General features: G+C 35.5%; 1 protein-coding gene across 13 annotated transcripts in view; it reads left to right on the top strand.

Annotated features, from left to right (window-relative positions):
* LOC138320406 (voltage-dependent calcium channel type A subunit alpha-1-like) overlaps nucleotides 1-17,403 on the top strand; it is a 164,201-nt gene that overhangs the window by 60,526 nt on the left and 86,272 nt on the right. For all 13 annotated transcript variants that reach the window (XM_069263358.1, XM_069263357.1, XM_069263361.1 and 10 more), the window contains 3 exons: nucleotides 6,466-6,660; nucleotides 14,390-14,495; nucleotides 14,835-14,974. In XM_069263358.1, coding sequence (XP_069119459.1) covers nucleotides 6,466-6,660; nucleotides 14,390-14,495; nucleotides 14,835-14,974 — 441 coding nt within the window. The remainder of the gene's footprint in view (nucleotides 1-6,465; nucleotides 6,661-14,389; nucleotides 14,496-14,834; nucleotides 14,975-17,403) is intronic.

Below are 17,403 nucleotides of genomic sequence, written 5' to 3'. Positions count from 1 at the left end.
TTTTAAGATACCACTACCATCGTTCTTGGATCTTCTGCTGGTGATATAGAGCTTGGTGTAGTGAAGGGTATTATTCATCACGAACTGTTTAGCTCTTGAAATCGGCACCCACACACCTGACAACATATGAAACCTTAATTTGATCAATGTTGTGAGGCATTAGATTTCGTGAATTTAGATTGATTCGTGAATTTAGCGAAATTATAACCCCCGAAAATAGTAGCAACAACACAGTTCGGAGACTAACTGGTTACCCACCTCAATCTCGTTAATACCACAAACCCACCCATGTATGAAAAGGGCAAATAGCAGCATCAATATTTATCTGAGTTCTGAAAAATTGTGTAAATGAAATACTTGTACATGATCTCTATCATTAAATATGTTATCTTCAAATATTGCCTTGCACATATCCAAATAAGCTTAATTGCTGGTTACATGAGTATACACTCCATAAAACATTTGTAAAAAGGGGGTAAGTTATTTTCCTTTTCTTTTCCAATATTACATATACAAATACAAGATTGTGTAACACTTGAATGGAAGCAAGAGTAAACTGGAAAGATTACTAGTAAATATCTTATCTAACTTGTACTGGTGTCATCGACAATGGAACCTCATACGAATGTCATTGTAAATGCAAATATATGCAGACTCTTCAGCATGGAGCCTATTTGTCAGTCACGCTTTTTACTGCGTATGGCCTTGTACAATGTGGTGTTTCCGGGATTCCTGTATGGGTGAATATATACACAATAGAAGGAAACATATAATCACAAACAATAGTCTCGGCTCAGGTGTGATTTAAATATTGATAAAATGAAGCGCATGTCTGATTATCGTTTGTACAGACATATTATCTCACTGTGTATGAAGTGTACAAATGATACCACAGATCAATAGAAGGATTGGCCATTTTCTAGGTTTTTGAGGTTTGTTGTATCACAATAAATACAATAACATTAACTGTTTATACATACAATATGCATTACGTGTGGGTGGGGTATGGAATATGCATTATGTGAGGAAGGGGTATGGAATATGCATTATGTGGGGGCGGGTATGGAACATGCATTATGTGTGGGAGGGGTATGGAATATGCATTATGTTTCGGCGGGTATGGAATATGCATTATGTGAGGTTGGGGTATGGAATGAACATTATGTGTGGGTGGAGTATGGAATCAGCATTATGTGAGGTTTGGTATGGGATATGCATTATGTGAGGTTTGGTATGGAATATGCATTATGTGTGGGAGGGGTATGGAATATGCATTATGTGGGGTTGGGGTATGGAATATGCATAATGTGTGGGCGGGTATGGAATATGCATTATGTGTGGGCGGGTATGGAATATGCATTATGTGAGGTTGGGGTATGGAATGAACATTATGTGTGGGTGGAGTATGGAATCAGCATTATGTGAGGTTGGGGTATGGAATCAGCATTATGTGAGGTTTGGTATGGAATATGCATTATGTGTGGGCGGGTATGGAATATGCATTATGTGTGGGCGGGTATGGAATATGCATTATGTGAGGTTGGGGTATGGAATGAACATTATGTGTGGGTGGAGTATGGAATCAGCATTATGTGAGGTTGGGGTATGGAATATGCATTATGTGTGGGCGGGTATGGAATATGCATTATGTGTGGGAGGGGTATGGAATATACATTATGTGGGGTTGGGGTATGGAATATGCATAATGTGTGGGCGGGTATGGAATATGCATTATGTGTGGGCGGGTATGGAATATGCATTATGTGTGGGCGGGTATGGAATATGCATTATGTGTGGGTGGGGTGTGGATTGATGTATTAATCATATCGTGAAGTAGGTAATGTAGATTTGCAACCTTCTTTAGAGGTAAATTCTCCTAAGCGGGACTTGTTACTACAGAGGTATACTTGGCCTTCCCTTACAGAGGTAACATGTTACTACAGAGGTATACTTGGCCTTCCCTTACAGAGGTAACATGTTACTACAGAGGTTTACTTGGCCTTCCCTTACAGAGGTAACTTGTTACTACAGAGGTATACTTGGTCTTCCCTTACAGAGGTAACATGTTACTACAGAGGTATACTTGGCCTTCCCTTACAGAGGTAACATGTTACTACAGAGGTATACTTGGCCTTCCCTTACAGAGGTAACATGTTACTACAGAGGTATACTTGGCCTTCCCTTACAGAGGTAACATGTTACTACAGAGGTTTACTTGGCCTTCCCTTACAGAGGTAACTTGTTACTACAGAGGTATACTTGGTCTTCCCTTACAGAGGTAACATGTTACTACAGAGGTATACTTGGCCTTCCCTTACAGAGGTAACATGTTACTACAGAGGTATACTTGGCCTTCCCTTACAGAGGTAACTTGTTACTACAGAGGTATACTTGGCCTTCCCTTACAGAGGTAACATGTTACTACAGAGGTATACTTGGCCTTCCCTTACAGAGGTAACATGTTACTACAGAGGTATACTTGGCCTTCCCTTACAGAGGTAACTTGTTACTACAGAGGTATACTTGGCCTTCCCTTACAGAGGTAACATGTTACTACAGAGGTATACTTGGCCTTCCCTTACAGAGGTAACATGTTACTACAGAGGTATACTTGGCCTTCCCTTATAGAAGTAACATGTTACTACAGAGGTATACTTGGCCTTCCCTTACAGAATTAACATGTTCCATATGACAAATAGTTCATCTCTGATATACTCAATCTTACTTTTGATAAAGGAAAATTCAATGAGGCTAACTCTGTTACATAATCACGAGGCAATGGCCAGGGTTCGGCATAAAAGACGTCCGACCATAATGTATAACGGCGGACAGCAAACGAGTTTGAATATTTCACATACATTTCATTACAGTGGGCTTTTCTGAAATATCACAGTAAACCCAACTTATGTACTCTTAGAACTTGTACGAAATTGAAAGTAATAATTTAGCAATCTGATGATGATATTTTTTTATTATGTAGACCTACTTAGATTCAACAAATGCAAAGAATATCGGTGATCAATTTCATCATCTCTGTAACCCAATGAACCTCCTTACAATTCTCTTGTGTAATGCTTTTCTACTGATAGTTAAAAGTCTTAAGCTAAGGAACAGTGACTTACTTGGGTAGGTGGTGTAATTTCTCATGATAAGGAATGGAGGTCATAATGAAACAAATGTGGAACATGATGTTCCTATATATTGTTTTTAGAAATACAATATTATACATTGTATGTCGCATTGTTATGGGCTGTGACTTACACCTGACCTAAAAGAGTTGTAAACATATATTTTAGTCCTATCTAGTTACCCTGTACAAGTTAACCCCATTATACACATTTCAATAGTTCATTTCGTGTAAATCAATTAGGTTGTATTCCTCGGTTGATCGCCGTTTCCTGACGCTCTGCAGTGTCAGAGAAGCCGTGGGTATGGGCGCGAGGTTGATTACCAGGGAGGTATCGATCACTTAACCAATCAAAGAGTGCGGTAGAACTTTTCAAATAACCAGTCAGTATTTACATATTCAATTATCACCGACGATAAAGATAAACACCAGGATTACGCACGGAAATCAATAAATATATTTTTTTAAAACCCAGCAGATCTTTATGTGTAAATTTATTAAGAAGATATTTTTTCAGTCTGATATTAAGAATTATCGACACATTAACTTTGGATGCTCTACAGCAAATACTATCATCAGTTTAAATGCCGAAACCACGCGATTGTAAACAAATCGTTATCTCTATCATATCCATGGAGACTAAATTAACAGCCTTTTGCCTCTCTAACGGATACCGTAATCACTATCCCTGTGTGTCCTTTGTATATGACAACAGAGCAACTCTCATTAGGGCGTCACACGGCTAAAGTTCATTAGATAGTCATCCCCATATAGGTTCCAGCTTGGATAATCACTTTCGTTGGAGAGAATAATCAATGATTCACGCTATCATATGGAAAGCTAGGTGACGAATATAGATTCCCATCAATAAACAAAACTTATCTCTGTTGTCTGGAAATGCTTCGTTGTACGTTATACTACGCTATTCTGTAGGTAGTAGGTCGTGTACTGGAAGTGTTTTTTCATTTATTACGAAGATAAAAACCTACGTTTAAAATCAACTTGTTTTATGAAACTTTGAGACTGATTTATTAAACAATTTGTAATTTGAACTCCCTTTAGACTGTATGAAGCATTAAACATAACATTTAATATTTTTAATACTTTAAGCTACAGAAAAAAAATTGATAAGTTGGTATTCATAAATAAAAATGTGTACAAAAACCGTCAATGATGTAAAATGCATCCACTCAGGTACAATCGAATTTGAAAAGAAGGAAATAAATAAATAAAATAATAAAATACGCACAATCATGTGTGTTAAATATTATTTCAAAGTGCGTTGAGTTCACAACATATTTACCGCTATTTGAATTTTACGTTTTAATTTTGAATAGTGCGTTAATTTTTCGAAGCGAGTTGTTACACACTATATTGTATAGGTTTCAATGATTTTCAAACGATTTACATTGGAGTACATGGGAAAACGACTGGTTCTCCTTTAGCATCACTGACGATTCGTACGATGAAAAAACTGTGTTTGTGTATTGAAATACCATTTGTTTGAACAGCATTTGTAATGATCTTTTTCTCATTATAGAGTTTATCATAATATATATATATCCGTCTTATCTGCGATAAAGCAAGCATCCACTTTAATTCATTCCATGTCCATGCAATGGTTCAGTTATAGTCTGTAATGTATTTGACAGATGACATATGATACATGTACGTATTGTATTGTCATATACATGTGCCACAGCAGATCAAAATCGATCTTAAGTACATACTGCAAATCAAATCGAAATTTTTCCTGCAAGAAGCTTTCGATTGAGGTACATTGGTGTTATTAACTGAATGTATATTATGTGGCAGGAAAATTCTTGTTTCTGACAGAATTTATCTTGTAACATTTTATAGTTGTATTTCATCTATTATCATATTATAAAGAACTTTGCTCTTTACCACTACATGTATAAGCGCCATCACCAACAGCAACAATTGCACACTTAGATATGCTCGGAACGCTGGCTGATATATCTGTATTTCATGTTGGACATATGTATTTATATCTATTGTGGTATTATAAAATCATCTTTAATCAACACACAAATCTATCTAGGATATTCCATCGTGATCTCTCTCATTAAAAGCCGGTATGTGCAGAAGCACACGGCGTGTCACCAAACTAATGAGTTTGCAAACTACGAACACGGCACCATATTTATGCACTTCTTGAAGAGTGTGATGTACGATCCTAAACGAAATATATTTTCAGTAATGTAAAATATGGCTGTACGTCTACCGACAATGTGTTATTTATTATACACGTTCTCGTTGCCCACGAGATCTCGCACACAGATTTCTTGTCGCCATATTTTAACATGTCAGATATAACCAACATCTCCAAGGATTTTCAAAAAGGTCAAAAGGCAGTATCGATTCCTTCAGTAGATGATATTGCCAATGCGTTGTCGAGTAGTAGACACGTTTGTTGTATCCTTTGTCGCCATTTTCTACATTATCCAGAGAATTTAATTAACAAATTACACAGGAGAATTGAAACGGTTGTACATTGGGTCTGTTCGTTGAGTTGTACTACTGGCAGAATATCTCTTTGAGATATCTAGAAAGGTCAATGACGTTAGTCTATAGAAGGTTGTGAGTAATGTCCGGTTTAAGATTATCCTGATTACACAGGGTGATTTGTTTGTCTATAGTTAGCGGTATAGTTCTGTCCTAAAGTACATTACTGACGTTTCGTGATGTTATAGTCTACTTATTGGGATCAAAGGTAGTAACACGGCATATAGTACTTGGGATTCCTGTAGTAATCGTCCGTATACGTATGGAACTGTTTTAAGCTGTTTCCTTGACAATGCCCTCCATGTGACTCTACATGATTGTCTATCCCAATGGCCACCTAACCCTGTCTGCTCGTAATTTGTTGACCTGACACTCTCTTTTTGTTGGTGGCTTCTCCAAGGTTAATACTGTCTATCTGACGACCTCCGTCTCCATATACATATACATTGTACATATTGGAGTTGGAGTCTCTTGAATAATCTTCGTTAATTAATAAAAATGATTTGTCTTGGTGGCTCGTTGACACCACTTTCATGCAAACCAACCCGTGTACGAAAAGGGATTCAACAACTCTGTCCTTTATAATTATACAGGTGTGCGTTATGAAGAGGCTAATTATATATGTATAAAGTAGAATGCACCAAATGAGGTGGCTGAGACTTTATAGATAATTGATCCTTATAATACATGTATTACTTTGATAGTTTTGACGATGATAAGCCATTTTTTTATTTAAAGGAATACGTTGGTTACCAAGACTAATGATGTACTTTATAGGTATGTTGAAACAATGTTCCTCTTTGATTTTACAGAATGGCGAACTTCCAAGTGAACGGAAATCAGGACGACGACTACAATGGGCCTTATGACGGGTCATTACGTCATTGTGCCAAAAAGGCAGCGAATCTTAGTCTTCCGGGAGCAAGTGGCACCACCACACGGTCACTTTTCATCTTTAGTGAGGAAAATTTCATCCGCAAGTATGCAAAGATCATCATCGAATGGGGATATCCTTTTCAAAATAGATATTTCGCTGTTGTAGGTGTTAGCAAACTTGTTCGATCATTTCCAATTGTCAATTTACCGAGCTGTAGTTGCGCTCTTCCTAGAAAACCTTATTAGTTTATCTACTCTCTGATGCTAAGTGCCTTCCCAGATTATTCTGAAACTTAATTAAGTTTGCACCAATATTTAGTTGGAATGCTATATCCGTTCGTTCTGTTTCTCCTGTTAAATTTTAACAGTATATTGAAAATATCCTAAAGTAGTAAATCATGATAATTAGATGAATGAATCGGGAATGATGGTTAGACGTCGGAACGTGTGCTATGTTTTATACATTCTGGGAAAGTGGAATTACAAACGCCTCGAGAAAACGTGGTATTTTTGTGATATACAATGTTCTTCTTTATCGATCTATGATTTTGATTTCCAACACTAACGAGTCTTTGACGGAAACATATTAAATTTATAAAGTGATTTTGTGTGACATTACCATTCTGATGTTCATCCATTTAGCTGTAAAGTAAACGATCTGTTCGCAACATCTCGCCAGATAAGATTGTCTCAAAACTTACAAAGCTGTTTTATTGCAAACGTCATTTTACGATCATTAGCGATTTTAATGACAATATCCCTACGTAATCATGGACACCTATTTCAAACCCAGGTCTACATATGACACGGTGCAAAGGCCATATGACAACTTTAGGAAATCAGCAAAATTGAAGAAATGCTATTGGTGAATCGAGGCCCACGTGATTTAACGTTCGGTGGCGTGTGTTTAGAACGATCTGGTTTATCTGATGAATAGAATGCATGAATCGATAGCACATCTTGCCTCTCGTGTTAGGACTGATAGCGATGGCATGTGAAGTTTTGCTCCTTAGAGAGAAATCTCGCGGTTAAGTTTGAACCTACCCTGTAAAACCTGAATGGAATATTAATGCTTGCGTTTTTCGAGAACATTCGAAATATCTACACATTTCTTCTTGCTCAATATCACCGAGACCTTGATTTCATATGCAAAAATATGTTATACGAAATTAAAAAGTGTACATTATGTATTTGCTTTATATCCCTTAGAAGGTGTTTCAATTGTGTAAAAGGACACTTGGATTACACAAAATGTGTTTCCTTTTGAACTCTGGCCACATGAAATATAATTACTGGAAAATTCAAATTATAGTCAGGAAAAGAACAGAATTCAATAAACCTTTTGGTGGTATCCTTTTGTGTCACTCAAGCTACATGCACTGGAATATTTGTTAATTTTCATTTGAATCACACATGGAATGTTCTGGTTCGTTCTCACGGTACACTAATCCCTTGCTTATAAAATAGTTTTTATATGTTCATGACCTGTATATTTTCAACTAAAACGAACAATCCATTTGCATACCAGCAAATTCTTTTCTATGTATTTTATACATCTTCCATTTAGACATTATGATCGATCGCAACAATTATAAAGTGTTGGCATTGTTCCACATTGGTCCCTGTTGTCGATCATTTTTCAATATTAGTATGTCGGTTTTGGGTTTTCTGAGCAATGAGTTTCTGATGCATACCTCTCAACACAAAATATTGCGCCATTCAAGTGAAATAATTATGTTTCTAAATTTGAGTTCCGTGGCAGCGCGGCCTATTTGCACTAGCATATCCATCAAGAACATATATAAGGCCACACATTGCTGTACATGTTTGTGCCACCCATCAAACCCACTAAAACTGTGGTACTAAATCTATTTACTATCTGAAGCCATAGTAATCCTACCACAACAAATCCAATTGTTCTGCTGATTTCCATTCGGATTCTCTCCGAATGGTCATTACTTTTTCTATTTATCCTGGTAACCACACTACAAATGTGTTTCACCATTTAACTATAAACTTTAGCTGAAAACATAGCTCTCCATATATAACGGTATTTGAAATATTATTATCGAGTAATGCTTGTTTTTTTGTTTGTTTTTTTATTTACACATTTAGTTATAAATGAATATTTACTCTGTACATTTTATTGTTTAAAAAATGGGAAACTCTCTCCACACAACAACAAACTATAAAACGGAACCTTTACCAGTTCTCATTAACATCATGCATCAACAGTTTTATGGAGTGTAAAGTAGACTTGAACTGTTCGCTATACCATTGTCTCCGCCCAGCAGATATTCGTACTTGCATATTTTCAAACTAGATATTGAATATTGGATTGCACGCGAGCCCGAAGTTTATAATCATATAATTCTATATATAAATACTACTTAATCAGAGATGACGTGGGTAGGTTTTAAGTTTTGCATATTTCATCAACCAAAATCTATTTCTGAGTTTCATTCTATTTAATGGAGAGTTAGATGTTCGTGTCTATATCTATTTAGATATTTTAACATTTTTTTTTATTATTTCGTGAAGGGTGTTACATGTTTTATGTATTACAAAACATATCACCTCATTTTTCACCATCGATACAATTATCACCAACACAACCACAAATTACGACATCTCCCAACTTCCTTCGTCAACATTAGACACACATGTTCACTCCGTCAATCGTCACCAAGACCAGCATCAAATATAACATTTGCCGCCAACGTCAACATCTTCAGCAAAACACACCCCACGCCGTCATCGCCGCCGCCACCTCATCATACCACACCACATAAGAAATTATCATATACAAACATAACAATTAAATCACAGATCTGTGTCAACAAACTCGACTAACTTCAAAACATATAACACAACTAGCATACCAACGTCTCACCATCACTACCACCGCGGTCACCATCACCGCCGCCAAAACTTCATCACCACCGCCACCACCGCGGTCACCACCAGCGCCGCCAAAACGTCATCACCACCGCCACCACCGCGGTCACCACCAGCGCCGCCAAAACTTCATCATCACCGCCACCACCGCGGTCACCACCAGCGCCGCCAAAACTTCATCACCACCGAGGTCACCACCACCGCTCTAACAACAACAACAACAAACCAGCTATACAATATATCAGCAATAGCGTTCAACTCCACACACCATATTCATCATATATCAATCAGCCCGCCACCTCCACCCAACCATGTAGTTAATATTACTAGCATCACGCACTCGCCGTCATACACATACCAACATATACTCCATATCACTCACTAAAGACATAGAACCGGGGTAGTCACTGCGGTAAGCTGAAATGGTGGTCCGTATGCAGCTTCTATTCCAATCGATAGAGTAGGTCCTAGGAGTGATAAGTCGGGGACCAACATATAAAAATGACAGGCGCAACTCAGAGAGCACACCAAGAAGCAGATGGAACCGGCAACTTATTTCATATCAAGTTAAATGTGTGCTACTCTTGATCCATTAAGACATGGGAAAAAACATCGGTTACAGTGTATAAAGCTATATACATGATACAAACGAATTTGCCCCCAAATGCTAGAGATAAATCCTGAAATGCTGAGATTTGTTATTGTAGGAAGTTTCAAGTTACCCATGACGTGGCATATTACAATAGCGAATTTCTGATGTTCGCAATATGCAAGAAATATTTCGTCATGTAATTCAAAATGGACAATATTTGGTAAAAGAGTTTGTATTTCGACAATGTGTTTACTATTCACACTTTAAGCACCTAAATGCATTAGACCTTTCCTTACAACTTTCCGGTAGTGTCTAGTTATTACCTCATGTTTTGTTGACCCTAGCTATAGACCATAAACTGGGCAAACTTTTTTCACAATTTTATGAAACTATTGAGATACCGTAATATATTCTGAAAAGACTACAGAGTAAAAATCCCCTCAACGGTCATCATAGGACAAAACACCAGACATACGGGGACTATACCTGGATATAATCCACACAACTTGGTACAGTTTGCATGTAACCACAATATCGTCAGAGATGCATGCGTCCTCTGATTAGCAGACATGCTTTGAAATGTCAAGCCGTTCTGGTGTTATCCATACACGGTTGGTATAATTCCCCCGTATTTATTCTTGATGTCCCCAGCCGTTAGCTCAGTATGCTAAATAACTAATCGCTGCAGGCAATATGCGGTGATGTTATCAAGCCAGTTGTCCATCTCGACAACTGTCCACCGGGGAATTTATCATCCTCTATTATACAATACTTAAACGATTTGTTTCAATAGAATTGCGTTAGAAATCGATGATGATGATATGCATGTGAAGATCAGAATAGCTAGATGACGCTATGTGGAAAACACATTAGGCTCGCGCTGAATTGCTAACAACTTGGTCTGGGATATTGGTATGCTTCAGTTACACACCCAATGTAAGTTGTACTTACGGAACGATGGACTTTCAAAATATACCCAACCATCCTAGATTTAATACGATTTGGTCAATGTATCAAATGAGTTATTAGTGTTACCAGTCCATGGACGAGATACAGATGTAATTATCTCACAATGCTTGAAAAGTCATTAACGAATAAACAGGAGCCCAAGATCTTTGTATGTCAGTAACTAAAATGTGATAACCGCTTTTATCAGCTGTTTTACTAAACTCAATGCTTTACGTTGTACAATGTAAATACATTACAAATGTATAGTGACTACGTAATACTTCGTCAGACAATGTATTTTCTCTCTTGACATATTCCGATATCTGTGAATATTTTACCATAATATTGGAAGACGAAAAATATTTAGTTTAAAGCTACGCTTTTTACACCTTTAAATGGAACTTTATTTCGAGATACCAGAGCCGAAAGTGAATTCTTGTTTTTCATTGCAATGAACATTAATTTTCGACTTTAAAGTGATATGTGCCGTAATTTTCATACTTAAGAATCAAGAAGAGCTTTTGATATTTTATTCACCACTAAAAATTATCATTTTGAAATTTGCGATACTTACAATGCATTTAAAAAATAATGTATATTGCTATTTGTGACTTTCGTGTGTAAATGAAGATTCGTTCAACTAGAAAGGGGATTAATCCCTTTTTCTAATATTTTTGCTATTTCGTTCGTAACCATTTGTATCTGTACACGCAACCGATATTGTTTTAAGAAGAATATGTAAATTATTGGGAAATCTTTCTAAGTTGGCGACATTTAGCCTTAAAAACGATTAAAACACGATTGGTTTTGTCGAATCAATGATGTGAGAAAAATAACGTTGTACTTGTTTGTCTTTTGTAAGCATTGAATGACGAGGAACGAAGAAAATAATCTGTTCAATAAGTTCGAAAAGTGCTATATTGCAAGACCGCCATTGTTGTTTCTATATTGGTCGCCTGTCGATCGATACCATGGTTGGTGAAGGTCGACAATCTATCTTGTTAAAACATCCACATGAGCAGTATAATTCAATTGGAGTACAACATGCCACCAAACCATTCGTTAAATTGTCATTCTGTCGTGTGGAAAGCGTTCCTTCATTTCTTCACAGCAGGTTTAATTTTCACAGTGGTATAATGTTGGCTGGTATCGGCGAAGACAATCACACGTAGCCTTGTCTTACAAAAAACATGAAATGCTCTAAGCTCTCTCTAACTCAGACAAAATATGGAACCCGTGTGTCATTTACTGAGCTATTTTCATGAAAGTTATTTACCGTTTATGTTATAAAATAGACATCTTGGTTGGTACAAATAAACAATGATAATCAGTCGATTTTTTGAGACTCCTCATATGATAAAATAACCTTCCATGGCTATTCCATTTTAACATACTTGATGAACATTCAGAGTTGATGGACAATTTGTCATGTTTGACGATTCCAAATCTAATTCTAGAATCAGAAACACTTAGGCCATATTATGCTACTGGTATTCTCATTCGTCAAACGTGAATGATATTCGAAAATAAGATGTAAGAAGGGGTCAAAATCGTGAGACTTGTTTTTTGTATATTCAATATGAATATACTGATGTAGACGGTGAACCGACAGATTGATGTTTTAGATAACAGAAAATGATATACTACTCCACGGAAACATTTAACAAAGCTGTCTAGGTTCATTCTGGTATTGATTTTTCTTTCTAAAATTGTTTCAATGGACCGGCCATTTAGATCTTCCGATACAGCTTTCTCCACCATGAGCAGACGGTCTCTGCAAATTGTGCCGGTCTTTCTGGGTTTCAAAAAATATAGTCCAATGTATGATAAATTGTGAAAGAAAAAGTTTTACTTTAGCAATGATCTGGTTTGTAAATGTTTGCTTAATATCATTTTAATAAATCATTAGATTGTAGTCGACACATGCACCGAGATATGGAAAAACTGGATTGAATATATGAGTATTGAAAAACATATTTACGCTATCTCTACAGATATTGATTTATATATTCATACTGCATAAACTGAAATACATTACCCATTACCTTTTTAACGTGTACTGTTAAATATGCGCATATATTGACCGTCTAGGGGCGGTGGGACCAGACATATCCGATCAGGCGCCCTCGGGTTATTGGAAGATGCAAACGGTTTCTTTTTCGTACATTCGAGACAACACGTAATGAAATTGTTAAGCACTACAATGTACATTACAAATCTATTAGTCCAACATTAACGGGCGGTAACGCCAAATATCGCCATCGAGTCCCGGCCATGCTTTGACGTCATAAGCGCGGTGATCAGCTTGCTAATTTGCATTTGCGTGGTGCATTGGTTATAATGAGATTAAGTTTTTTCCCCCTTCCAGGGATGTTAAAGCAACTACATTAAATACAACACCATTCTGGAGTTTTTAATAGTGTGGTTAATACCGACATTTGATACAAGTACATTCTAATATCAGATAATCTAAGAAAATTAACGGAATCACTCCGCGTCTTTTTTTTCTTGTTCATCAAATCCCACATTGTTTTGAAATAAAATCATTCGATGAATATATTTTTTTTAATGAAACAAGTTCGAGCATTGCAACTTAACATATTGCAACTCAGTACTTTGCATAAAACACTCCTAATGTCCTGGTTTTCTTGAATTGGATAGTTGTATGCCGTTTGGATTGATGCATAGATTTTCTAGCGAACGCTTTAAATGTATTTTCTTTCTAAAATACTCACTTCACGACATGTATGGAGGAATAGTAGTAAGTAGTACCCAACCCAGTAGAAGAGCCTTCAGACAACTTCATTATTGTTTATTCATTAGAAAGATTCTTAACGATTGTTTATTTTTTACGTACCTCTCAGTGAAACATTGAATTCTCCGCGAAGTACTTACGACTTCTGTGCATTTCTGAAGCTCATTAAAAGTAAGTTAATCGATATTACAATGGGTACAATAACGTCGGTATACTGGTATAAACATCGGTAGTGTGATGTTCTAGATGGTTAGCGTGAAAATATCGTATGTCCTCAATGCATAAAATTAAATTCAGAATATCGATAAGCAGCTGTACACGGGGTGGTAATTATAACTTCAGATGCATTCAAGTTAGAGGTTATTTATATGACATAATTGTATCTACATCACAAATGGTCGCGGTTTTAAAATTGAATACATACATAGATACAATTTATATACATACGAAGTATTGACAAAAAAGTGTTTTGTATACATGTAATATAAATATCACCCATCATAAGAGATAGAAAATCAATTAAATATGTTACATGTATGTTTTACACAGGTTAATGTATTAGTTAAGTTGAAATGGCTCTTCCTTTTAATGTCAGTGATACTGTTTTAGTGAGCTTCACTAGAAGTTGTCTTCATTTTGCCAATACCATTCCTTAACTCACCGTCACGCCATTCGAGTACATGGTTCTCCTGACTATCATCGCCAACTGTATCGTACTCGCCTTGGAAGAACACCTCCCTGACGACGACAGGACGCCTCTAGCTCTACAGCTGGTACGTACAATGTAGTAGTGAAACTGGCCGACAGGACACGCGCACCACATGTGGTGATTAAAAAACTATATTTATATTGCTGATATACAAATACATATAAGCAGTGGATTTGGCAATATCAAAACATTAAAAAACAATCAAAATAATAAACAGAAATAAAATAGTAAATGAATAGAAAAAAATAGTGATAATAAAAAGAACGGAAAATGAATTCGAGGAAAAAACAACACTTTAAAATTTTTTATAAAATTCGGATGAAAAATATACATTTTTACATGTGTGTTGCATTAATTTTGTTTTAATTTTATTTTGATTTTGCTGGATTTTTTCCTTTTTCAGGAGGCGACCGAGATGTACTTCCTAGGGATATTTTGTGTAGAAGCGCTGTTAAAAATAGTTGCTTTGGGATTTTGTTTACATCGTGGGTCGTATCTACGTAACGTGTGGAACATCATGGATTTCGTAGTCGTAGTCACAGGGTAAGTACGGTAAATCTCTTGATTTTTTTTATGAACAAATTAACATATGGTATTTATATAAACGAAAAGGAACAAAAAGATAAGTGCTTACAAAAAAATAAAAATAAAAAAAATAGAATCACAAATAGCATCTGTGAAGAGTCTGATTTGGGGCGTTTTATATGTTTAATACGGTATTTAGCGAGAACTAAGGGAGAACACTCGTGATAGAACTCTTTTACAGTGGAGGGAGATAATTCAAATAAATGGCGCCGACAGTAAATAGTAACGACACCTTGATGATGAGGGAGAAAACTCATTTTAAGTTAAATATGAAGATATGGATCGATTTTATACTATGCTTTCTGATTAATCATGATCCGAGTTAGAGGTACGAAATAAGACTTAGAGATGACATGTACTAGTTTTCATTCATGCATAGATATTGTTACCGCACATACGTACATGCATGCATATATCAGGTTGGGCACAACCCTGCATATGGGTAACAGCTACCCATTTGAGTAACAGTCACCTGTTTGCAGTAATCAATAAGTTACCCAATTGAGTAAATATGTGAAAAGTAAACGCATAATGTTGTTTTAAAAATTATTAGCAAAAAATTTAGGTGCTCTCCATTGACTTCAGTGTATAGCTATCAGAAAAATTCAGTGCAAATGTTATGGTTGAATGACTTTTACCTGTGTTATATTTTAAGCACCATAGTAAGCAATGGAAGTGGTTATTTTGTGACTTTTACCAAAATTTAGACAATAAAGTTTGTCCCATTTTGATTAATAATGTACTATGTTATGTTATTAATGGTGCCATGTCAAAATTATTACGCTGTTTTTTGATAAAAAAGTTTAAAACAATTTCATGAATTTTCTTACACAATATTCCTCATTTGGGTAACTTATTGATTACTCAAACAGGTAACTGTTACTCAAATGGGTAACTGTTACTCATATGCAGGGTTGTGCCCAACCTGTATATAACGGGCCTGATCTGCTAATCGCGTAATGTTGCAGCGAACACAGCGCATGCACTTCCACTAGGTCTATATAATGTACTTCGCTAACTGTTAAATATCTAAATTCTTGATTTCTTAAACCATATTTCTTTCTTGGTTTAATTAATAAAGATTAAACTTTAAATAAATTCGCCTAATTTAAGTTCAAATGTTTAATAACATGATTTCATAAACCATAATATTTCTTCTTTTGGTTTGATTAATAAAGGTACTAGAAATTGCAGAATAAAATGAACTATATGTACATGCTACAGTATAAAATGAATTATATGTACATGCTACAGTATAAAATGAATTGTATGTACATGCTACAGTATAAAATGAACTGTATGTACATGCTACAGTATATGAAATGAACTCTATGTACATGCTACAGTATATGAAATGAACTGTATGTACATGCTACAGTATAAAATGAATTGTATGTACATGATACAGTATAAAATGAATTGTATGTACATGCTACAGTATAAAATGAACTGTATGTACATGATACAGTATATAAAATGAAATGTATGTACATGCTAGTATAAAATGAACTGTATGTACATTCTACAGTATAAAATGAATTGTATGTACATGCCACAGTATAAAATGAATTGTATGTACATGCTACAGTATATAAAATGAATTGTATGTACATGCTACAGTATAAAATGAATTGTATGTACAAGCTACAGTATAAAATGAATTGTATGTACAAGCTACAGTATAAAATGAATTGTATGTACAAGCTACAGTATAAAATGAATTGTATGTACATGCTACAGTATAAAATGAATTGTATGTACAAGCTACAGTATAAAATGAATTGTATGTACAAGCTACAGTATAAAATGAATTGTATGTACATGCTACAGTATAAAATGAATTGTATGTACATGCTACAGTATAAAATGAACTGTATGTACAAGCTACAGTATAAAATGAATTGTATGTACATGCTACAGTATAAAATGAACTGTATGTACAAGCTACAGTATAAAATGAATTGTATGTACATGCTACAGTATAAAATGAATTGTATGTACATGCTACAGTATAAAATGAACTGTATGTACATGCTACAGTATAAAATGAACTGTATGTACATGCTACAGTATAAAATGAATTGTATGTACATGGTACAGTATAAAATGAACTGTATGTACATCCTACATTATAAAATGAATTGTATGTACATGCTACAGTATAAAATGAATTGTATGTACAAGCTACAGTATAAAATGAATTGTATGTACATGCTACAGTATAAAATGAATTGTATATACATGCTACAGTATAAAATGAACTGTATGTACATGCTACAGTATAACATGAACTGTATGTACATGCTACAGTATAAAATGAACTGTATGTACATGCTACAGTATAAAATGAACTGTATGTACATGGTACAGTATAAAATGAACTGTAT

Source organism: Argopecten irradians, chromosome 4 (genome assembly GCF_041381155.1).
Source record: "Argopecten irradians isolate NY chromosome 4, Ai_NY, whole genome shotgun sequence".
Classification (NCBI taxonomy): Eukaryota; Metazoa; Mollusca; class Bivalvia; order Pectinida; family Pectinidae; genus Argopecten; species Argopecten irradians.
Note: the sequence above shows the minus strand (reverse complement) of the source record. Positions and strands in the feature narration are given on the sequence as shown.